The sequence below is a fragment of the Clarias gariepinus genome, chromosome 11, assembly GCF_024256425.1.
Source record: "Clarias gariepinus isolate MV-2021 ecotype Netherlands chromosome 11, CGAR_prim_01v2, whole genome shotgun sequence".
NCBI classification, from domain to species: domain Eukaryota; kingdom Metazoa; phylum Chordata; class Actinopteri; order Siluriformes; family Clariidae; genus Clarias; species Clarias gariepinus.
In genome coordinates, this window is record NC_071110.1 from 1,369,612 (window position 1) to 1,394,843 (window position 25,232).

General features: G+C 38.6%; 1 protein-coding gene across 3 annotated transcripts in view; it reads left to right on the forward strand.

The window, feature by feature from the left end:
- Positions 1 to 20,169, forward strand: part of tox (thymocyte selection-associated high mobility group box) — a 59,831-nt gene extending 39,662 nt beyond the window's left edge. For all 3 annotated transcript variants that reach the window (XM_053506777.1, XM_053506779.1, XM_053506778.1), the window contains 6 exons: positions 9,373 to 9,645; positions 9,778 to 10,005; positions 11,912 to 11,992; positions 12,087 to 12,398; positions 16,470 to 16,594; positions 17,160 to 20,169. In XM_053506777.1, the coding sequence (XP_053362752.1) occupies positions 9,373 to 9,645; positions 9,778 to 10,005; positions 11,912 to 11,992; positions 12,087 to 12,398; positions 16,470 to 16,594; positions 17,160 to 17,196 (1,056 nt within the window). In that variant the 3' untranslated portion in view covers positions 17,197 to 20,169. The remainder of the gene's footprint in view (positions 1 to 9,372; positions 9,646 to 9,777; positions 10,006 to 11,911; positions 11,993 to 12,086; positions 12,399 to 16,469; positions 16,595 to 17,159) is intronic.
- The last annotated feature ends 5,063 nt before the right edge of the window (positions 20,170 to 25,232 follow it).

Sequence of the window (25,232 nt, forward strand, 5' to 3'; positions counted from 1 at the left end):
CAGCACCGGTTTCATTTCTCCAGAACTGATTTCTGAAAGACCGTTTTAAAACAAAAATCTGAATAAAAGTCATGTTTTTTGTAGTAAAAAAAAAATGGAGGGTAATTTCCCCTGAGCTGAAACGATTTCGTGCAGAGTGTAGCTGTGTGTCTGTTTGTGTGTGTGTTTTTTGCACAATTGAACTTTTAAGACCTTTGATTAACACGTAATTTCTGGATGTTTTAAAAATAATGCTTATTTCACTCATAGCTAAATTAATCACCTTATAAACACTGACACTGCTGTTAAGTCAGGTTTCTCGGTGTACACTTTTTTTTCTCCTTGACGTTGACGTTTCACTCAAGATGTTTTTTTTTTAATTAATTGTTTTAATTATATTTCCTTCTTTAAAAACAAAACACACATAAGTACTTTATTCGCGGTTTGAGTTTCTGGGAAATGATGCAGCGGATCAACTCTTTAACGTCACTGGAAATTTTATGATGTTTATTTTGTTGCTTTGGTGACGACGCTTCATTGTGGTTTGATATCCGGCGTGTTTTAATGACATTTATTGACATTTATTTTTGGTTATTTTTCATTATCATCACTGGAATTTGGGACGAGAAAAGAGTCTCCGAGCACAAGAGCACTCTGGGTCAAAAAGATTTAATGAAATTTAATTATTAAATTAAATGAAATTATTGCTTAACTAATTGATATTATCAATAAATTAATTATTACATTTAAAATTATATATAACATAATATTATAGTATAATAAATATAGGAATACTTGATATTTATTACAAAATACATTTAATAAAAAATTTTATAATTAAATTTTAGGTTGATTCTTTAATGTAGATGCTTCCAGATTTTCTGTCTCTGCACCTCTTTATATTTCCCTCTGTTTGACTGTCTGTGTTCATGTTATTTTGTCTTCTGCTCCGTCCATCTTATATATTTATCTTCACATCTTTCTATGTGTCTAATTGTATCTCTTTCTGCTAAACTATCTCTCTTTTATCTGCAAGTTTTTCTCTACCCGTCTGTCTGTCTATGCATCTTTGTATCTTTCTCTCTGTTTGATTATCTAAGGTGTCTTTTTTCCTTTGCCTCTATCTATCCAATCATCCATGTGTCTCCAAATCTTTCTGTCTTACCTATTTATCTCCACATCTGTCTGTCTGCCTGTCTCTCTTTCTGTGAATAATCTAATTGTCTGTCAGTACGTCCCTCTGGCTCTTAATCTGCACATGTTTCTTTCTCTCTCTCTGTCAATCTGTCTATCTCTCTCTCTCTCTCTCTGTCAATCTGTCTATCTGTCTGTCTCTCTCAGTATGTCGTCCTGTATATTTATCTTACTGTTCTGTTAGAGCTGACTGATGTGATGTGTAACACTGATGTCATGATAAAGTGTTGCTGCGTTGGAAGAAAACAAAACATTTAAATTAAAATAACAAATGATATTCACAGATTATCAGTAACAAATTGCAAGAAATAAAAATACACTCATGAGAATTAAAATAATAATAATAATAATAATAAACACTAACATTACTTTTTTGGGGTCTTAATGTAAAATTCCCCCTTTTTCCATGTAGTAACATGTAGCGTGTAGAAAGATACTGTATTGATTAATTGATATAAATTACATAGCAATAAAAATATTCGAATAGGTAGTGTTACGGTTAGATTAGATTGGGGGCGATTAGGGTTTTAATCTACTGTAGAGTTGATATAAACCCAGCTGCAGCCCGAGTGCGTTCCCTAATGTTCCCCTGAAACACATCTGCGTCTCTGCTCAGTGCTCAGACAGGAGACGTTTGGGACGATAGCTTTAAGTTTGCGGAGATAATGTTCCTGTCCGGTGTTGTTCTGGACAGATCAGACTGAAGTGTGTCCGGTGCTTCCTTTAGCTGACGGTGTGTGTGTACAGAGTGTCTGTTCTGTGGAAGGAACTTAATCGCGTTCGCCCGCGCGCCATCCTGCCATGTTGGGAGTCGTTCACTTGGACGGTGCGACGCCTTGTGATCAGACTCCTCCGAAATTCTGTTCAATCTTTACAAAGCGCGAGCTGCACCGAAATATTCACAGAGCAGTTACTCATCGCCACGCTTTCATTTTTACTACGTGTCTGATGCGGCTTTTTTTTTTCTTTCTTTTTTTTTTTAAACATGCCCCCCTCCTCCTGGGTTTTTGTGTTGTGCTGCCGGTTCTTGTGCTCCGTAACCACACCTGAGTTATTTATAGCAGCTTGGTGTTTTTATTCTTCTGTTATGTTTCCAGCTGCTTCTCTTTGTCTTTCTTTATCGCTTGAGGTTTAAAGCCTAAAGATGAAGCAGCCTCACTCCTGCGTGGTGCCGAGCGATGAAGAGCGAATGTTCACACGGACCCCGTCGCTCTGTGGCGTGCAGCAGCAGCAGGAGGCATTTTGCTGATTCAGCACCTAAAATGCTGCTGTTTTTTTTTTCCACCTCAGTTCAGCACATTTCAGTCGAGTGACGGCATCGTGTGAACAACTGCTTGTGAAGTGGCACTTCAGCGCTGCACATCTGTATCGGTGTAGGGAGAGGGACAGAGTCTCACAGCTGCTCTCGGGTCTCATTGGACCTGAGGGTGCTGATTCGGGTTATTTTTAGTCCAGTAAGAGCTACTGGTTCTGTTTCAGGTCCGCTGTTACAGGGTGGAGAACCGCAGAACCACTCGCTCGTTTCATTAGAACTCTTTGTAAGAAACGGTCCTACAAACGCAGAAGACGTGTGGGCAGGGGTTCACCTATGCTTATTTAGGGCCCAAGCACTACAACATCCTGTGTCATCATAATGTCTGAGGGCCCTGTTGTTCTTCCTCTAAGGATTCTTATTTTTGTTTTTTTAGCATCTGGGGTTTTTTGGGGTCTTAATGTAAAATTCCCCCTTTTATACAAGTATGTCATAATGGTATTGATATGTCCCCTTTACAGTAAATGCATGTGCCCACTGACTTTCTGGTACGCCCCGGAGGGACGGGGGGGCATGGGGCACAGGGCACGATGTGGCAAGGTGCTTGGGCCCACTCATCGTTGCTTGCAAATATATTTTTACTTTTTAAAATAAAAATGGACAAACGAATTATATTGGTTACTCCATTGATTGATTGATTAGTTGGATCTCTCTCTCACTGATACATCTGAAAAAGATAGATACTTAATTTATCATGCTGGATAAATTAAAAGGTAAAGAAATACAGATAGCTGGACAAATAAATATATGGAGAGAGAGATTGATGGATCAATAATTCAATTGACTGAGAGAAAGTTCAGGCACATCAGTGACACCACCACCAGGTGACCTGAACATTGACGATCAGTTATACCCCAGTACACTGGAACCCAAGCCTCACCCACACCCTCAGGGACAAAAGGCCCGCCAGCCCGTCCGGTCCGACCTCACGGAAACATCAATGCAGCAGGAAATACAGGAAAAAAAAGTCTAGAGGGTGTCAGGGGTGACACAGGGGGAACCCAAAACCTCGGTGGTTTTAACGTTATGACGGACAGACAGACCTGAATTGATAAAGGGCAGATAGATGGATAGAACAGACAGAAATATGGATGGATAGTGAATATATGAATGAGTGTGTCTGTGTTGATAGGGCCCACCTAACCACCTATTGGTTATTTTACTACTTTTTATGATTGTATTATATTTTTACTTAACTTTTATATCATCATACTTTATTTCTACTTAATCTGTATGTGTTAAATGTCGATATATATTAGAGTTTTTATTACTTTTTTCCTTTTCTTCCTTCTCTTCTTTACACTCATGCATGTCTTCCGCCCAGTGTTTTGTTGGTAAAAACGTTTTAATCTACCTTTTTATTCCTTTAAATTACACACTGCATTACTCCTGTCTTGTGTTGTTGTGTCATTATGTTTCAGAACAGAACTGTATAAATTTCTGTAACAATAATAATGATAATAATTTTTTATTATTACTTTAAAAGCCTGTCTTTGAGGAGAGAAGTGCGCCCGAGTGGGTCTTTTTTTTTTTTCAGAACCCTGAGAGATTTTTCTGATACACAAAAGCTATTTGTTCTTTTCACCTTAATGTTCTCGACGCTCTGAGAACATCCATCCATTTAGAGGGACTATGAATTACGGTTGCCAGGCAACGGGACGGAGAGATTGTAGTTGCGGTGGAGAATGGTAGAGTGAGCTGATGGAATTAATTTTTTTCTCAGCATTCTCCTGTTGGAGCAGCGCGGCGTGAGACTCGGCTCTCGGCTTTATTTTAACTTCCTCTAGGTGTTTATACGTCCGATTTAATGACGCGTTTCATTTACGATATGACAAGTACAGACATTTTACACAACATGTCTTACACATGTGACATGTGGACACATGGGTGTATCCTTATATTACAGGGACAGACGTGTCCTCAATTTGGACAGACAGGCATGACTTTATTTTGGAAAGGTGTGGCTTTAATCTGAAAAGTAGGGTGTGTCTATGGTCAATTTGAAAAGAAGTGTGAGTCTAAAATTTCAATATAAGGGTGTGTCTTTGATTTGGACAGATGGGTGTGTCTTTGATTTAAGTAGAAGGGCGTGTCTTTGATTTAAGTAGAAGGGGGTGTCTTTAATTTGTGCAGAAGGTCGTATCTTTGGTTGATTCGAAAAGAAGCATGTGTCTTTGATTTAAATATAGAAGGGTGTGTCTTTGATTTAAATATAGAAGGGCGTGTCTTTAATCTGAACAGATGGGAGTGTATTTTATTCAGATTGATTTGCACAGAATAAAATTTTTGAAATAGACTGCGGTTACTATAGAGACGATAATGTATTAGTTAGTGCATTAATATAAAGTTGTTCTGATTATGTTTTTAAACCATCTGTATAAAAGCTTTGAGACAGAATTAGAGTGCTCTCTCGCTCTCCCTCTCGCTGTCTCTCTCCCTCTCGCTGTCTCTCTCCCTCTCGCTGTCTCTCTCTCTCTCTCGCTCTCTCGTTCTCTTAGTTTCACTCAGTGAGGAAACAGAAAGTCAACCTTTGTATGTGTGTGTGTGTGTGTGTGTGGTTTTAGAGCTTTAACCACAGCCAGGCAGCAGTTTACCTACACACACACAGCCCTCTCTCTGAGTGGAGTTTGTACACTGTTCTGAATTCTGAGGGTTCGGACGCCGGGGCAGGGGCTTGACGCTCCCGGTGCCGTGTACCCGACACCATAGAGGTTACGGAGCGTCACACGAGGCCCGGGACGTGAAACACGCTCTGGTTACGCGGCTTATCGCAGAGCGGAGCTTTTATTACACACAGCAGAAAAAACAATCGGCGCCAGCACTTAAAGCTATTTATACCTCTTTAATGGAAACAGAAGGATGTGAGAGCAGCCCTGAAGTGACATGCGCATTATTCTCCTTCTTTTAAAATGTCATTGGATAAAGCGCAGGAAAGAGAAAATAACCTCAGTCTCGGTTTTCTCTCTCTCTCTCTCTCTCTCTCTCTCTCTCTCTCTCTCACTGTAATTATGATTTGTCTCAGTGATTTAGAGGAAACTGATATGAAATGGAAATGACCTTAGTGCTATGGGTCAGTGCTGGGGGGGTTATTTGGGAGCAGGGGGTATTTGATGGGGGGGTAATTTGTTCATTAAAATGTTTAAAAGTGCAGAGCAGGCAGGCTTAAGAGCAGTTGTGCATGACGTGGTCACGTGACCTCTATTCACTTTTGCAGCTTTTGTGTCGTGTGTGGTGGAGATTAATGTCGCGCTCTGATGATAAATACCATCACAGCCTCGCTTAGAAACACACACACACACACACACACACACACACCGCGAGTCATCATTTTCTCACAGTCTGTAAGCACTAAGCATCACGACTCGCTTCATTTAATTAAATGTAATTAATAATAATACTAATATTGACTGATGTATCAGTCTAATCCACAGTGATATTATTTATTTGTTATTTATCTATCATTTATTGTCTGTTTGGGTGTGTACTCTTAACTTGTTTGTTTTTGTTTAAAGTCCAATATTTTAATTTACTCCTCATTGTAGTGGAAATATACATTTATAACATAAACAGAAGAATGCACAGCTGTTTATATTTAAAACTTACCTTTTGTTGTGTATAATATACTTTAATGTGCTGTGTGTGTTTAATTATTAGTTTATATTCTCTGTTCAATGCGAATTTTGGATGTGGAAAAATGCCTATAAATGCCTTTTTTTATAGTTTAAACCCTAAATATGCCCCAAAAACACCTTAATTTTATTTCAAACTCAGATTGATATGTTGCCCCTTAAAAAAATAAAAGAATGTAAAGGTAAACCTTCATACTGTACAGAATTGTACTGCTGAGTCTCCCGCAGTGCTAGAATGTGAAACACCGATGTTACCCCTACTGTGTATGTTCTGTAATTAATGCAGGCGTGTTTTCTGTGGTTTCGGTACTGTGGGGTAAATACGGTAATAATTCACCGTCGCAAGCTGCGTTTCCTCTACGCTCGCTTTGTGTCTCTCTCTACAGTACAAAAAAATTATTTTAAATGAGTATTTTAAATGGAAATTTACCTAAATTAACCATGATATTTATGTTACCTAATCAGTAAATTATACTGTTCTTTTTCTGGAAAATATATAATGCCAAAAAAAAAAAACATTAAAAAATTAAGGAGGCTATTCTGATAAATTGTGGGGGTTATTTTTCTTTTCCCAAAGTGTGAATACATTTTTTGGCTGTGTGTATATACAGTATCTATTTATATGTACCATATTCTATATATTTATATATATTACTTTAAGATGAGGATAAAAGGTGACGCATTTGAGTAAAAATAATTTTAAATCTGTGACATTAATAATATATATATATATTTTTTTATCCAAATAATTAACAGGAATAAACTTCAGATTTCCACATTTTTTCACACTATTTGAATAAACATTTATTGTTTTTTAACATGTATATAAGCACATATACATTGTGTGTGTGTGTGTGTGTGTGTGTGTGTTCTCTTGAGTCGTGTTTAATCAATATTAGTCAGTCTGTTTTAGGAGGTTAGTGATGATATTTTCCAGTTATTCATGCAGAAAGTTAAGTTTAGAGAGAGAAAGAGACAGAGAGAGAGACAGAGAGAGACACAGAGAGAGAGAGAGATGACCTGCAGCCTGAGATTGACCTCATTATTGTGTTCCTTGTGTGTGTGTGTGTGTGTGTGTGTGTGTGTGTGTGTGTGAGAGAAAGAGAGAGAGCAGTATTCTTGCACAAATATTTTATTAGAAAAACAGTAAACACAGCCCTGCGGTGAGAATTAATGCCTGATTAATTAAATCATTCAGTCATTGATTAATTCTCTATAACTCTGACTGTAGCGCAGGGTATGTCTATATTAATGCTATTTCTGATACATTATTGTTTCCATGGTAACGATGCATGCACAGGGACGAGTACAGTACATGCTCCACAGATGAGAAATAATAATTAAAATGTAAAAATTTTCTCCACGTCTGCATTAATGAAATCTTTGGGCATTTAAAAAGATTTTTCGTAAGCAGATTTGGGAATTCTGAGTGTGAGAGTTTGGTTAGACAGCGAGGCCTAACGTCTCAGAGTGTGTATCGCTCTTTTAAAATGTCCCGTCGACTTTTACGGTAAAGTCAGGTGACAAGGTCTTTCCCACACTAAACATATCAGCAGCAGCGTTTAACCCACACCGCTCATCACCGCTCATCACCGCTCATCACCGCTCATCACCGCTCATCACCTGCTCCTGTTGTCCTAGTAATCTACTTACACTTTATTTTATTGATTAATGCTAAAAATAAATGTATGTTTTTTGTTTTTTGTGTCCCATGAATCACAGATCTGCTCTAACGCACGCTTTATACGGCTGCAGTTTATTTTTATTACAGACAGGCAAAACTTCTTCATTTATTTAGTTATTGTTTATTTGTTTACTTTATTTGTAGTCATTGTTGAACATAAAATAAAGCCTTATATTGAAAAAAAGAAATTTCAAAAACAGGAAGGAAAAGAAAATGTATGGAAATGGAAGAGAGAGATAAATTAAATCCAAGAACATGAAGGAATATAAACTTTACTATTATACTGCACTTTACTGTTTTTTTTTATCTTTCTTTACATTTTAGTGAACAGTCACAAACTAATTATTAATGAGTTAAATTTTTTTCTCCTCATTTCCACTGAATATATTAGAATAGATTCTAAAATCACTTTATGACTTTCATTTCCAGAGAAACATAAGATCCAGATAAGTCACTTACTGAGTCATTTATTAATTATCTGTGTGTAATTTACAAATTACTTATTATCTGTATTTTATCTTTTTATATTTTTATAGTCTATCTATCTATCTATCTATCTATCTATCTATCTATCTATCATAATGATAATTAATGTATTTATTCATGTTCTTATGCTTGGTTTATTTTTTGACTCCGGGACTCTCTGTGTGTTTTTTATTCTTGTTTATTTTATTTCTTTTTATCACCTTGTATATTTTAGTAATTGATTTATATATTCACACACATTTCTTTCTTTCTCTTATTGTTTCTATCTTTCCTGCTTTCTGTCTTTTGTTAGTTCTTTCTGTCTTCTTGCCTTTCGCTCTTCCTTACTTTCTTAGTGCACTGCAGTTTCTCTGTTAGGGAAGGTGTGTCTCATAAAATTTTTTCTTTCCCCTTTTCGCTTCTTTTACCCTTTTCTTTCTTTTTTTCTGTCTTTCTTTCTTTCTTTCTTTTTGTTATTTATTCCCTCACTCTTTTCCTCCACAGTGTTTATGAGAATATTATGGGTTGTTAATCCAAGGTTTCTGTATCAGTAATCTCATGTTTTTTTTTCTCCTGACCTTCTGCTGCTGTTTTTCTTCACTGTAGATCGATTTCTGGCTCTGAAACTCAGGCTGTGTAAATTAATATGTTTGTTATTAAATTTTAGAAAAGATAAGCTTGTGTGGACAAGTGACACACACACGCGCACACACGCGCACACACACACACACACACACACACACTGTGGTTTCAGTTGGCTGAATGGGTATGGTTTTGAACGTTTTAAGTGAAGTAAGTTCTGTAAGATAAGACTCATACAGAACGTGTGTGTGTGTGTTTGTGTGTGTGTGTGTGTGTTTGTGTGTGTGTGTGTGTGTGTGTGCACCACCTGTCCAGCCCCACCTGTCAGGGGCATTGTGGGTGAACAATAGCAGGTGTGTGTGTGTGTGTGAGCGGGTGTGTTTCAGCTCACCTGCTGCTGTCAGTGGTGTCAGGTGACGCCCCCCACAGGAAGTGATTGGTCAGCGAGCAGGGCTGGGTGCAGGGGTCGAAGGTCAGCGTCATGGTACAGGTCAGGGTTTAACCCGTGTGTGTTTTTACTCTTGCAGATGCAGCAGATGGTGAACTCGGACTCGCGGTACGGCGGCCGCCCTCACGGCGATGCTTTTAGACACAGAACACCGTCAGGAATGGCTCCTCAGGGTCAGCTGACCTCCGTCAGCCAATCACAGCTCGGCGCTCAGCTGGCATTGAGCGGGAACGTCGGGAGTAACGGGAACGCCGGCGGCGCTCACGGCTCACCATCTCCTCCCGAGAGCAAGTCAGCCACACCCTCTCCTTCCAGCTCTGTCCATGAGGACGACACCGAGGAGGCTCTCAAGGTTATCTCACACACACACACACACACACACAGAGTCATTAAGACTTGTATTAAAGATGTGAACTGTGCGACAATTTTTTTTTCCCTCTTTGACTCTTTCAGGTTTTAATTTTTACGTGGTTTTGTTCCTCAGAGTGGAGCAGAGAAAAGAGCAGCTACAGATGTGGCCAAGAAACCCAAAACTCCCAAGAAGAAGAAGAAGAAAGACCCGAACGAGCCTCAGAAACCTGTCTCGGCGTACGCTCTGTTCTTCAGAGACACGCAGGCCGCCATCAAGGGCCAGAACCCCAACGCCACCTTCGGAGAAGTGTCCAAGATTGTGGCCTCCATGTGGGACGGCCTGGGGGAGGAGCAGAAACAGGTTCTCCCATCATCTCCTTCCTTCTTTATTATATTATACACACTCCTGTTTACTTAACACGTTACTCACAGGGTTAAATCATAAACTGCTAATCGCTTATCTCTGATCCCTACTCCCTAATCTCTAACCTCTGATCCCTACTCTTTAATCTCTGATCCCTACTCCCTAATCTCTAACCTCTGATCCCTACTCCCTAATCTCTAACCTCTGATCTCTCCTCCCTAATCTCTAACCTCTGATATCTCCTCCCTAATCTCTAACCTCTGATCTCTACTCCCTAATCTCTAACCTCTGATCTCTCCTCCCTAATCTCTAACCTCTGATCTCTCCTCCCTAATCTCTAACCTCTGATCTCTCCTCCCTAATCTCTAACCTCTGATCTCTCCTCCCTAATCTCTAACCTCTGATCTCTCCTCCCTAATCTCTAACCTCTGATCTCTCCTCCCTAATCTTTAACCTTTGATCTCTACTCCCCAATCTCTAACCTCTTTCCACCAGTGCCTAACCCCTAATGCCTCACTGCTAATGCATGACCTCTAATCTCTAATCCCCTAATTCAAGATCTTTAACGCTGAAGCCATAATCTTCATCTCTAATCTCTATCCCCTGTTGCCCAATTCTAATCTCAAACCTCAACTCTCTTCTAGTCTCATAATGCCTAAACTCTTTATCTCTATCTTCTAATCCCTAACTCCTAATTTATATCCCGTAATCTCTATCATATAATCTATACTCTAAAACTATCTTTAATCCCTAGACTTTACCTTTAATGCCAAACATCTGATTTCTATCCCAAAATCCATATTTTTATAACCCTTTAATCTGTATCTTCTAATCAATGTCCTCTAATCCCTAACTCAAAACCTGTGTCCACTAAAATCTTCTCCTAATGCATAGTCCTGCATCTCTGTCCCCACGTCTTTAACTCCTATTTTACATCTCCTTATTTCTGTCCCCTAATCTGTGTCCTCTAATACCTGATCCATATCCGCTAATTCCTAATTTCAAATTTCAATTAAGAACAAGCAAAGATCATAAAAAGAAATCATTTAAGTTTGAGTTAAAAACAATTTAATATTGATATCCATCAATAAACACCCCTTTCTTTCTTTCTTTTTTAAAGAAAAACTAAATTTTTATTAGAGGGCTTTATTAATAAAACAGTCAAATCCAAAGTTAATCTGTTCACTTTTGATAATTTCCCTTTTAACTTTCAGCCTGTCTAAAATGCAAACCAATACTGGTTTAGAGGGACGGCCCCTATTTGGGGGAAAAAAAGAGAAACAGTTAAAATAATTACACCTTTTCACCAAGTAAGTGCAAAGAAACAAAACAAAACAAAAATCGTAGATCTAGCAGTTTTGTTGTGGTCTGGTTTGGTTTTTGCACAAAATGAAACACACTGATCTGCTGTAAGTTTTGTTTCAGGTGTGTGTTAGAGCAGAAATGAATAATCCAGGGTACAATACAGCCGTTTCACTGATTTATCATCGCTCTGTCAGGATGTTTATGACGGGATGTTTCTCTGATAAAAAAAAAGAACGACGTGTTCTTCTGTGCTCTCGGTGTGTCTCTGATGATGGAGGCAATAAACACTCTGATGTACTGATGACCAAATAACACACACACACACACACACACACACACACGCATGTAAATACACATGCACACACGGTTGAGTTGCTGGAATATCTCTATCTCAGACTGATGGAACATTCCATCTCCTACCTCAGTAAGATGATCCTGTCTAGACGCCATCAGGTGTGTTTATTTCGGGCACGGGTGTGTCCTGGTGTATCCTGGTGTTAATACACAAATGACGTAATTGGAATCAAATCAGAGCTCTTGGCACGGCTCAGGACGACTCTATAATGATTTGCGTCTGTGTTTTTCTTCTTCATCTCAGGTGTATAAGAAGAAGACGGAGACGGCGAAGAAGGAGTACCTGAAACAACTGGCTGCTTACAGAGCCACGCTCGTCTCACAGGTATATACTGTATATAAACTCTCTCCTGCAGCCGTGTGTGTGCGTGTGTGTGTGTGTGTGTGTGTGTTAATGCCGGTCGTTGATGTTCCTGTAGAGTTACAGCGAGCCGGGAGAGGTGAAGGTGTCCCAGCCGTCTCAGATGCTTGGTCCCAAGCCACCGTCGTTCCAGTCACATCCAGGGCTCTACATGGCTCCTCCGTACCCCCAGCAGCCTCATCTGCCCCCCATGCAGCCTGGACTGGGGCGGGGCGGCGTCTCTAGGCCCGGCGCCAACCTCAGCATGGGCAACATGGCGGCTACGACGCCCCCTCCTCTTCAGATCAGCCCCCCGCTACACCAGCACATCGGCCTGCAGCAGCAGATGGGAAGCCACACCATGCAACTGCACTCACCTTCTATGGCCCAGGTGACCACACACACACACACACACACACACACACACATAAGTGCGGCCTTCAACGTGGTCTCTACACAAACAGGCCACTGTCCCGTCTTTCTCATTTTCATCCTGTAGCCAACGTTCTCTTTCTTGCCAGCATTTTGGATCTAGTTTAGCCATTTTACACAAATAATGCAGAACAATAATGCTAACGTATTTTCCTGCAAAGAACGAAGGAAAATTACAGAAAGTTGTAGACAAGGGCAACAGTTCTTAAAACACTTTACACCGACGATGTTAGCTCGTGCATTAAGCCTCTTAAGTTCACTGAAGCTTGCTGAATATTAAAAAAAAGAATTGATGTTTATGAGAAACTAAAGGTCACAGCGTGTGATTGATGCGAGCACTAGGAGCTGTATTGTGCTGTATTGTTGCTCGCTGTAACTCTACAGGAACATCAACGACCGGCAGCATGTTGTGAGAATGTTAGATCGCCACGAGTGAGCGAGTGAGTCATGCGAGATTGTTCTATGAAGCTGTCAGAGGTTTAATTAAGTGCAAAACACTAATATAGACACAGCTACGAGTGTGAGGTACGAGTTCTGGGTGTGAGGTACGAAGATGAGCTATGAGGGTGAGTTCTGAGGATGGGACGAGAGACGAGTGTGAGGGACGAGAGACGAGTGTGAGGGACGAGAGGCGAGTGTAAGGGACAAGGACGAGAGACGAGTGTGAGGGACAAGGACGAGAGAAGAGTGTGAGGGACGAGAGACGAGTGCGAGGGATGAGGACGAGTGCGAGAGACGAGTGTGAGGGACAAGGACGAAAAAAGAGTGTGAGGGACGAGAGACGAGTGCGAGGGATGAGGACGAGTGCGAGAGACGAGTGCGAGAGACGAGTGTAATGAGAGGATGTTAGTAAGTAGAACAGAAAAAAATTATCATACATTTCTCACACACACACACACACACACACACACACACACACACACACACACAAATAATTAAGGCAAAACTAATTAAAGAGTGAATGACTCCCTTTTGACATTACAGTCATTATAGAGTTATTGTCTCTATTTCTTTCTGATGTGTGTATGTATGTGTTGGTGAGCTAAGGAGAAGTCCAAAGGCTTAGAACACACACACACACACACACACACACACACACACACACACACACACACACACACCCCATAGAGCAGCATTTCCCAAAGTGTGAAGATAAGCGTAAATAGGTAATTTATGCTAAATAAATAAAAAGATCAATTTTCTAAATAAGTTTCAAATGACCATTAAATGTTTATGATTTAAAAGTCGTGAGATTTTCAGTTGAAGCCGAGCCGCTGGGTTCTTAAGTTTAGGGAAGGGCTGCTATAGAGAGAAAAAAACTACAACAGCAGTCAAGAAGAATTAAAAGACACAGGTTCACACAATAAAACTACAGATTAACTAATATTTACAGATTTACAGTGCAGGATTAGAGATTAACACAAATTTACAGATTTACGATTCAAATTTACGGATTAACACGATAATATTTGAGAGATTTACAGTACAGGATTACGGATTAACAGAATCATTTACACGTTTAAAAGACGTTTACAGATTAACAGTAAATGTACAGGATTACAGAGTTGCCTCATGAGACCCCACTGTCCTCATATGAGGACAACGCATTGTCTTCCACCCACGCTATGTGCATGTCCTTATAAGATCCTCATGTGAAGACTGTTGGACAATAAACTGAAACGAAATGACGTTGTGTCTCTGGAGTTAATGAGATGAGCAATGTAAATTAACAGTTCATATTTAATGGAAATATATTTTGGATTAAAAGTAAAATATAAAGAGATAGACAGTGGAAGTGTACAGAGGACAGATGTAGAGCTGAGATTTATATTCCTGAATGTTTCTGTGTAGTGTGCTCCTGTATACATGTACAGTGGACATTTAGAGACTTTACAGGTTTGCAGTATAAACTCACTCAGCTGCTCGTTCTTTCTTCTTCGTTACACCACGATACACACAAATTCCTTTTTTATTTTTTATTTTTTTATATTACGCCCCCTGGCTCCCTACTGTCTGTTTGGCAAAACCCACGAGTGTGTAGAGTTGTGTTATTGCACTTTTATCAGCTAATCGACATCCATCAGTTCGGTGAGTTAAGCGCACAAGAAGTCTTGTTAAGTGTTATCTTTTGTTGGAGTATGGAGGAGCAGGATTTTTTTTTGTGATCCTGTGAAAAGCATGCTGGGAAACATTTCCACACATTTCCACATATTTCCAGTTGAAACAGTTCCCATAAAAGAAAGAACGAAAAACACTGTAAAACCTTCTTATTTGAATATGAAAGGCTATTGAAGGCGAATTGTGGTGCGTTTCTCATCTTGAGGACTGTATAAAACAGAAGAAAAACTACTTGACTTTTTTTTAAAAAAAACATTCCTTATCTACCTAATGAATTGAGGTGACAGATGATTATTGTTTTATCATCAAAAACTACAGATGATTAATGATTTTATCTGAAAAAGAAAAACAGATTTAGATTTGTGTGTCAGTATTTCAGAGGATGTTAAACCTGGATTTTCTTCTTTTCTCTAGTGTGTGTGTCTGTGTGTGTGTGTGTGTGTGTGTGTGCGTGTGCGTGTGTGTGTATGTGTGTTTGTGTGTGCGCGCGCGCATGTGTTAAGCCCTTCGTAGCAGCACAGCTTTTAATCCGAAGTCTAGCAATAATCCACGTTTTACTTTTTTTTTGCATATTTGTTGAGCGGAGGAAAAAAAAAAAAAAAAAAAACGATGGCGGTTCAACTTTTTTAGCTGTGAAAGAGGACGGGAAGGAGAAATCGGGGTGGAGGGTGAAGTGACACAAAAGGGCAGATGGAGTCTTTGTGTCAGACCGAGGGAGAAGAATTTGAGGAACAGTGCATGAATAGGTAGAATCTCTGGAGGGGGAGGAGGAGAAAGAGGGTGGAAAAAATTGCAGCCACCTGCTGTCATGCTCTTTCAGTCAGATTCTCTTGTGTACCGCCGAGATTAGCTTCCCTTTCACACGCACTCGTTCTCAGGAGCGCAGGAAAAAAAAGTCTTCACATTTGAATATCTGCTTCGTACCCGCTTCCCAGCATGCACTCTGGTGCACTGATGTACTGCTTTTGTAAATTCGCATGTCTGTTTTCAAAACGAAACATACTTTAAAAAAAAATTAAATTACAGGAATTGCTTTAAAGGTGCGGTTTGTAATAATAATAATAATAATAATAATAATAATACTGTAAGTGCGCTTAGCTCACCGGACTGATGGATGTCGAATAATAATAATAATCATAGATCTTTCAGAATCACATTCCCTAATTAGTAATAATTATTACTTTTTTTTTACACAGATTTGAAATATTGATACAAAAATAAAGTGGGCTAGTTCATTCTTTTTATGCTTTTTATTTTATTTTTATTTTTTTTTTAGCCCTGAAGTTAGCTCCGCCCTCATATGGACCACAGGCAACCCATAAATCTTGTGTAGGTTCAGAACAGCAGGAGGGATTAGGTACTTAAGGAAAACATAATAATTAATGCAGTCTCCATTAAAGCCAGTAGAGGGCGCAAACATTACAGTCTTCTGAATAGTCTCTCTACATCCACTCAGAGGAAAGTGCTATCCACCCTCTTTTACATACACAACTTGAGAGTTAGTCGTGATTGGCCAGTGCTGCCTCGATTGACAGGAGATATTATTAATATTATATACTCTTTAGTCCCACCTGCGGTTTACACTCCTGGAGATTAGCATGTTGGTGTGGTTTGGTGTCTGTAGTGGTACTACTGCAGTTATAGGAAGGTTGTGTAAAGGTACCCTGTTACTATGGTAACTCATGGTAACGCTGACAAACCAGCATTATTTATTAAAGTGGTTTTAATGTTAACATTAATATGACTGTCTTTAGTTTTATTATTATTCATTTACGGAGCATTTTGTGTGTGTGTGTTTATGACTGTGTGTCTTTATAAGTGTTTGTATGTGTTTATATTTGTGTGTTTATATCAGTGTGTGTGTGTGTGTGTGTGTGTGTGTAATCCTGTTCCTGTGTTGTGTCTCTCTCAGGGTTTTCCTCTCCAGGCCGAGTATCAGAGTTTGATCAGCGTCTCTCCCTCCATGGATTATCGTTCCGGCTGCAGGACCGGCCCGAATCAGGGGCTCGACTGGACCACCGAGTACTGCACTAACGGGTCAGACACACACACACACACACACACACACACACTTAAAGACACAGTCATATATACACACTCTTAAACAGTCCCCTAAATACAAACTCAAACACACATAGTCAATAATAACCACACACACACACACACACACACACACGCACAATTAAACACACATAGTCAATAATAAACACACACACACTCTCACTTAAACACACATAAACAATAATAAATACACACTTAAACACATAGAAACATACACGGTACACACTCAAACACAATCATACACACAAAACACAATCCTGTAAACCCACACAAACACACACACACACACTCAAATACTGTATGATCATAGAAACACACATAATACACAAAACACTATCACACACACACACATACACACACACACATACATACACACACACACTCAAACACAAATATAGTAATATAAACACAACACACTCATATAAACAGTCATAAGGACAGAAAGAGAAAAGATATATTTATTGATCATTTAATTAGTTTTAAAATAAAGTTAACGTGACTTATCTGTGTGTGTGTGTGTGTGTGTGTGTGTGTTCCACAGTGCTCTGCAGAGAGATAAAGCTCTGTATCTGACCTGATTGAGACCAGCCTGAAAACTCCTGCAGGAACCAAGAGGCAGTTCATACTCCTCACAGTGACGGATACACACCTCCTGTTCACTTACACACACACACACACACACACACACACACACACACACACACACACACCGTTCACAAACCCTTCACACACCTTACACACACGGATCTGTATATGTGTGTGTGTATACGTGCGAGTGTTGCTCTTTCCTCATCACTCGCTCTGTAACAGAACCATCTCGTTCTGGGTTCTTTTGGGGACGATTAGGATGTAAATTGTAGGATAAAGTGTCGCTTTAATTCCAGTCAAAGGGCTTCAATTAACAGCCCTCGTTAACGAAGTGACCCGAGTCAAACTGTGAGTCTGTCAGTCGTAAAGCACTTACTGCTCCGTCGCTAAATTAATGAAATAAATAAATAAATAAATGAATGAATGAATGAATGAAACGCATCTCAAAGACAGAAGGACACACAAGCCACCTATTATTATTATTATTATAATTATTAGTTAATAGTTTAAATCGAATAAAACAATCAACAATAAAAGCACAGACTCGAACCCGAGACCTGAGGATCATCTGAACCTTTATTACACTGAGAGTGTGTGAATTAAAGGCTGCATGTCTAACTAATGAAAAGACGTTTGAACGGTCTGAAATCTATTAGTTTATACAACTTTCAAAAGATTTCTAGACTTTTCTTTTCCGTAAAGACTCTTTGTGACTAAAAAAGTTATATAAATTGAATTAATAATTATATAAAAGTTAATAAAAAAAACAATGTTAACATTTATAACAATAAAAATAATGATTGTTTTACGTAGCAAACAAAATATCCACAGCAGAGATTCGAGCAGGATCATCAAGGACAAAGGATAATCTCAAGACGAGTCAGATTAAACACAAAGCATCGGGTTCGAGGAGCGTAATGACGACATGCATGAGCAGCACGGTGTTCATGATCTGCTTCAGTATATGACAACCAGGATGTGCTTCAGCCATAGAGGGCGCTCTAGAGCTCTGGTGCTGTAGCATTTGTGTTAAGGTTACAGTAACGTTTCTAATCGTAGCACGAAGCAGTTTATTGATTTTGAATCGATAGATTCCTTAGAGTCTCCTCGTTTTAGACGAACAAGCTTCACTGTTTTACTTGCGTCACATAAGGAAGTAATTGTGCTCTAATGAATATTTATAATAATAATAAAAATAATAATAATGGCTTATGTGAATGTACTTGGAAAGGAAAACCAAAACTGATGAAGTGTTTTATTATTATATGAAATAATACGTGAGAGAATATGTGAATCTCTCTCTCTCTCTCTCTCTCTCTCTCTCTCTCTCTGTAAAGCTTGTTTAGTCCCTGCCTTTAGATCCCGAGCTCTGTTGTGATTATAGAGTGATTTTTAGTTCACAGCTCCTGGCCGTGAACTGTGTAGTGGCTTCTTTTAGCCCTGATCTCCATTCATGCTGTAAATAGAATCTGTGTGATTATTTACTCCTGGAGTTTAAACACTCCCCCTCCTCTTCCTCCTCCTTCTCCTCCTCATCATCATCGTCATTTAGTTCCAGAAACCATGTAAAAGCAAAAAATATATAGGAAAGTCCAGAGATACTGAGCATCATATTGTATTTATTTCTTCAAGGTTTAACATAGAACTCTTACTTCTTTTTTTTAAAAAAAAAGGGAACAACATTTTTTACAATCTAAATAACCCCGGAGGAGCCGCTGTTTCTGCTAGTCATTTTCAACAAAGGAGGCGTTCTGGAGGTAAAAATAGAAACCTTCAGAAACTTTGTGGTTTAATCTAGAACTTTAGATCTCAGGACATTACAGACAAGGAACCACACACCATGGACGTGCTCCACACGTTAATATACAGTATAATTGAAGGAATTAAAGCTCACTTAATTTGTCCCTCTCTGATTGCTCACTCTATTGTTTTGTTGTTTGTAACTGAACAAGTTTTATTTCTCACATCCATCATACGAAGTGTTGTCGTAGTTACGTTTCAGTCAATTAAAAAAAACAACACTTTTTTACTTTATAGTCATATAGAAAAATATTCTAACCTTCATTGTTACTTATGATTGTTGGCGTGGTTACGTACAACTTATTCTAATAACTCAATTTGTTTATACCAATTAAAAATCAGGTGGATATAATTGACAAGAACTGTTGCTAGGCAACTGCAGAATATGGATGCTAAGCATAAAAAGGCTAACACAGAAGCTAATGATTAAAGCAGGTAGCTCTTGGGTTGTTTATTTACGATAAAAAGATTAAAAGCGAGCAGAAAAGAGACGGAAGCTTCCAGAACATCTGCATTGCCCCTCAGGTGTTTTTTCGGGGTGTTTCTAATTAAAGATTTAAAGACAGACAATTACGTTACATACATTAAGAGAAGACTTCCTGGCCAAAAAATTGTTCTAGAAAAAAACAATGTTACTCAGTGTCTCTGGACTTTTTTTTTTTTATTATTATTATTTTATTTTAAGTATTGTTAAGGTGTTATTTTATTGCCATAATTTTTCTGGATTTTTTCCCCCCAATTTTAATAACGACGTTGATGTCATCAGCTGGTAAAACAAATGTTGCTAAATAAATGAAAGTTTATTTTTTATCAGCTGGAATCGTTTTGTACGCCGTGGTTCTGCTGTACGGGTGTGAGCGTTCTTGGCGCCGGTGTTAACTGGAGGCAGCTTGGTGTTTAACCCTGGCATATGGCTGATCATCTCCTCTTCCTCTACACTGTGTCTTTAGCAGAACTCTCACTTCCACGCCTCTCACTTCGCTCCTATTTATGAGGGGAAAAAAAAGCTGTAGGTGTTTTTAAGTCATTATGTTAGAATGGGTTTCTTTTGTTCAATTTCTTTTGACAGAACTGATCCACACAACAATGTGAATAATTCTTTATTTAGTTTTTATTGTGTTTGAAGAATAAAAGCAAATCTGCATATTTTGTGCAGCGGTCGATCAGCGTCTTCTGTGTGTTGTTTTTTTCCCATGTCTTTCTTTCTGCAGTGACAGAAAAGCTGGTTGTTTAAACTTGATTTTAATCAGGCTTTTACTAAAGTGTTGTGTAAATGTTTTCAGGCCAAACCAAACTTTAAATATACACCAGATTTTTCCTACTCGGGCTTCAATTACAGATATCGTTCCTGAGTTTAGACACGGAGTAGCATTTATCCTACACAGAAAGGACAATTTCCATAAAAGGCAAAAGACAACTCAAAACAACACAATGAGAACTAAAGGCCCGTCACAAACTGACGGAGACCATGGAGTTCACTTAGTGTCTTAATAATACAGGTAGTCCCCGACTTACAAACATTCAAGTTAAAAATTTCCGAAGATACGATATTCGAAGTTAAGTAGTTCACGTGTATTGTATAAAAAATAGATACCAATATTTACAATTATATACAATATTTTCAGTGTGTACATGAATTTATAAAATGTCTAAAGTCAGCTGTATTGTGTGTGTACGCGCATGTGTTGTGTATGTGTGTGCAGAAGAAACGAGTCAGTTTCAATGAATCAGTGCAGGAGCAGGATGATAGAAAATGTCTGTCCTGATGGTGAATAATCCTAACTTCGGAAAATCCTCAACAAGACAGAGTTTACAGTCCAATACGGTAGAAAACAGCTCTGAGACAAAATGGCATAAGGGATTCCCCTCGCAATTTAAAGCCACAGAGACAACACTGTTACATTTCACTGTGAGATTAATCTCCTTAGGTGCCATTACATTTTTGGCCACATGATGGCAGTGTGGGGATAGGGGACAGAGCTTAGTCAAGTGGATTCTTGTGCTTTGCGTTGTATATTCGTGTCAAATCAGACTTACAGTACGAACGTGATCCCAGAACAGAACTCATTCGTAAGTAGGGGACAAAGATCACATTGGAACACATGAACACGTATCAAAGAACGCAGTGGGAGCGGGATCAAAGTGGAAAAATTTGCTTTTATCAAGTTTATTCTATGTCCTAGTCGTGTTCCTGTCAGGTTCTTAACACGTCTATCATGTTGTCACTTATTTCTTGTCACGCACGTAATTACACTCTCACCATGTCTAATAAAATTTAACCGACTTACTTCTACTGTTTGTCCGATCAGATTGTACCGCACTCTTACCAGTTGCTTATCACACACTTGTCTGTCTGCCAAGTTAAGGGTTAAGGGCCGCGCTCAAGGGCCCAACAGTGGCAACCTGGTGGTTGTGGGATTTGAACCTGGAATCCTCCGAACCATAGTCCAATGCCTTAACTACTGAGCTACTCCTGGCCCACACAATGACGTAAGGAACTGGATCCAGGATTTATACTAAATTCTCTGAACTTGACATGAAGCCTTAATAACCATAAACAGTAAACACCAGAAGAACTTCTTCAAGTACGTTCACCCAATTCTTAGTGAGGACAGGATGAAGCTGCAAAAAGCCAAGGGTACCAAAACTTTAACCTTAACAATTTTAAACAATGGAAAAGTTGATAAATGACTTAAACAACATATAAAACAAATTTAAGTTGGCGAGTTGAGGGTACAACTTGTTGCTAAAGTGCATACCAGGAGGAAAGCTAGTGAAAAGAAAACCGATTTCAGACATTTGACCTTGCTGTGACTTTCACCCTGAAATTGGATCACTTCCTGAATTTAATCAGATCATCTGCTGGTTACAGAGATCGTTCCAAATGAATCTCACAAACATTCAGCTAGCCCATTCTGGAAACACTGGACCAAGGAGAATTTGAGACAGATGGACGGAGGGACAAACAATCCTTTTGTAGATGAAAATAAGAAATGAACAGCGATCTGTCTGCCATGTGCTCTGTGTAACTGTGTGTAACTAAATAATAACACACGAGTAATTTTACAATATTTTTTTTAAATGAGTTTTAAAAAATCAACACTTTTTATTCATATAGTTTGGTGATTCTGAACTACAATAACAAAAAACAAAAACAACAGCAACGGTAAAAACAATAACACACATTAACTCAACATGGAAAGTGTATTATGATTAAGAATAAAAATACGTAATAGTTTGTTTCTAATTAGAGACGGGGCGCTGTAGCCAGTCTGATGTGAGCGCGAGATAATCTTTATAAGTGATTTTAATTAATTAATTAAACAATCAATTATTTGATTTTAATTTAATTGAAATTAATCAGGGCTCTGTAACCAATCAGAATGCAGAATTTAGCAGCACTGAGTTTCACATCTAAGTTGTTAACATAAAGCATGTTACTGTTTTAAAGTGTTTACAGGTTGTTGCTATAGCGATGTATCGCCACACATTCGTGTTACAGTCGAACAACATCACAGTGGATAGTGATTAAAGATAAAACTCTTACTCAGTGCATTTACGCAGTTTTTTTTTATTTCTCACACTCGTCTGGTTTTAGCTCAGTGCTAAAGAGCCGAACTCGTTCAAAGAATCTAAATCATAAAGTCGTTATCTCGACGCTGCGCTGCTTTATCAGGGGAACTTTATGTTTCATTTTTGTTCATTGGTTCATTACAACTTTAACGCTCGAGCCCTTCAGCCTGAAGTTACAATTTACCGTAAACAATTTAACGTCATTCAGTTGCACCGTTCCTCTGTGTCAATATCACCGCATATATACTCAGCAAAAAAGAAACGTCCCTTTTTATGTAAATATTTACACATTAAGTTTACTGAAAGTAAAACAGTTGAAAGTCAGAGGACGTTTCTTTTTTTGCAGAGTATATATGGGTATGGATATGGATATATACAAACACGTTTCACCTTGTGCACAGTTTGCATAAATATTTCACAGCACATCTGCGTCAACAGGGCGGGGCTTAGGTAAGAATTCAATCCACCAATCACAAACAGGTTTACTGTTCTTTAGAATAAAAAAAACTCCTATGTTACTAATGAAGTACAATCATTAAAGAAACGTTAGCTAAGTGAGCTATGTTGCTACATCAGTGCAGGACTGAGGCCAACCATACAACTAGCTTAGCTAACATTAACATTACTGCCCTAACACTAACCAACTGAGAATGCATATGACATCCTCCAGCAAGCTGGCTAATGTTGGGTTTTGCTAGCAATCCAATTAACATAAAGTCAAACTTTTCCAGACAGGCAGATCAAAGAGTTTAAGTGCGGAGGGATCTTTATCTGCTTTTTAATACCGAGTTTTTGCTCACAAGCTAGTTAACCTCTAAAGTCTAACATTCCAATTTTACAGAGTCACATGAAACTGTGGATTAAACGTGAAGCTTACGTGAAATTTCCACAAACTGATTACAAACAAGATGGAAATGTTACAATACGCAGATGTGAAGTAAAGTTTGTAAAGTACACAAATCCTGTATGCGAGTAAAAGTAACTCCAACATTTAAAATTTAACGTGAGTAAAGGTACAGAAGTACTTCCCTTCAAATTTGTGTCCTTACTTCTGATTTTAAACACCTGCTACATGATTAATCAGCTCATGAAGAGAAGGCAAATCATGTAATTATAAATATAGTCAGCAGGTGGCGATATTCCTGCTTCAAATACCGCTTACCACCGGGGTTAGTTAACGCAACGCCGCGCAGAAATGTAGTGAAGTAGGAAGTGGAGATCTTTGCTGGAGGATGTAGCGGAGTAAAGGTTAAAAATATCCACTAATGAAACTACACAAGTAAAGTCTGGACATGTGGAATATGTACTTAAGTACAGTAAGGATGTAAATGTATGTAGTAACCCGGGCGTCTCGGTAAATTTACACATCAAGTCGTTTTATCTCAGTTTCTGTAGCACGATACTGTTTAGTCTGTTAAGTCTTCTGGAGAACTTAATGCAGTATATTAGCTTAGACAATGCTAGCTAGCGTTAGTGCGGTAGTCACTTAATTATAGCTGGCTAGCTTACATCATTTTATAACTTCACTGAAAATGTCAGAAGAAATGTTAGCGTCAAGACGATCGAGTTTGTGATTGGCTAATTCGCTGTTACTCAAGCCCCGCCCATCTGACATCTGTAAGCGTAAATTATATTCTTATTTCATATTTTATATTCTTTATTTTAATATTTTCTGTTTCAGTTTTTTTCTTTCTCGATTTTTAGGTCACAGGCAGTCGTACAAGCATTTCAGTGTATATCATACAGTGTATGACTGTGTGTGTGTGTGTGTGTGTGTGTGTGACTGTGTATGATTGCGTGTGTGTGTGTGTGTGTGTGTGTGTGAGAGAGAGAGAGAGAGAGAGAGAGAGAGACTGTGTGTGTGTGTGTGTGTGAGACAAGTAAAATATTAATTAATAGTTTTACTTTTGTCCATTATTTTATTTGGGGACAGAATTCTTGTTTTTATTTGTATTTTTTTAAAATAACTTTTTGTCATCATCTGTGCCTCATGTGGGACAGACACACCTTGGAAACAGTTCCGGATTTAGATCCTGATTGTTTATTATTATTATTATTATTATTGTATAAACCTGCTGTAGGCTGTGAGTGAACAGATGCTCTGAGATCTACAGGATCATCAGTTTGAGCTTTTAAACGGTTTTATATTCTGTCGCGGTGAAACACTGCCACCTGGTGGATAAACACGGAACAAGACGAAAACACGTTTATCCAGCGGTCTTAAAGGGCCAGAGTCTTCATAAACTTTATTATTATTATTACTATTATTATTACTATTATTATTATTAGTCTTTGATATTCTGTGTGTTATTCACTCTGTTATAGATCTTTTGGTTACTCTCTTTCTTAAAGTGATCATTATTATGGGTTATTCTACAGAGTGGGTGAAAAAAAAAACTTATAATAAACTCCATATTTGTAACAAATTGTACATTTGTACTTTATTACACAGCAAAATAAAAGCAAATCTTTACATTTCAACTCACCGATGGTATCGACCTGCTCCCTCAAACGGCCGGGGATGAAGGAAGTCATTTTGGATGCTGCTGAGATCCTCCTGAATCTGTTCCTCCAAGTCCTCCAGTGGGCGAGACTCTGTCCTCTCAGGACACCTCAGTGGTGAGACGAAATGGAGCGGGGCACCAGTGATACA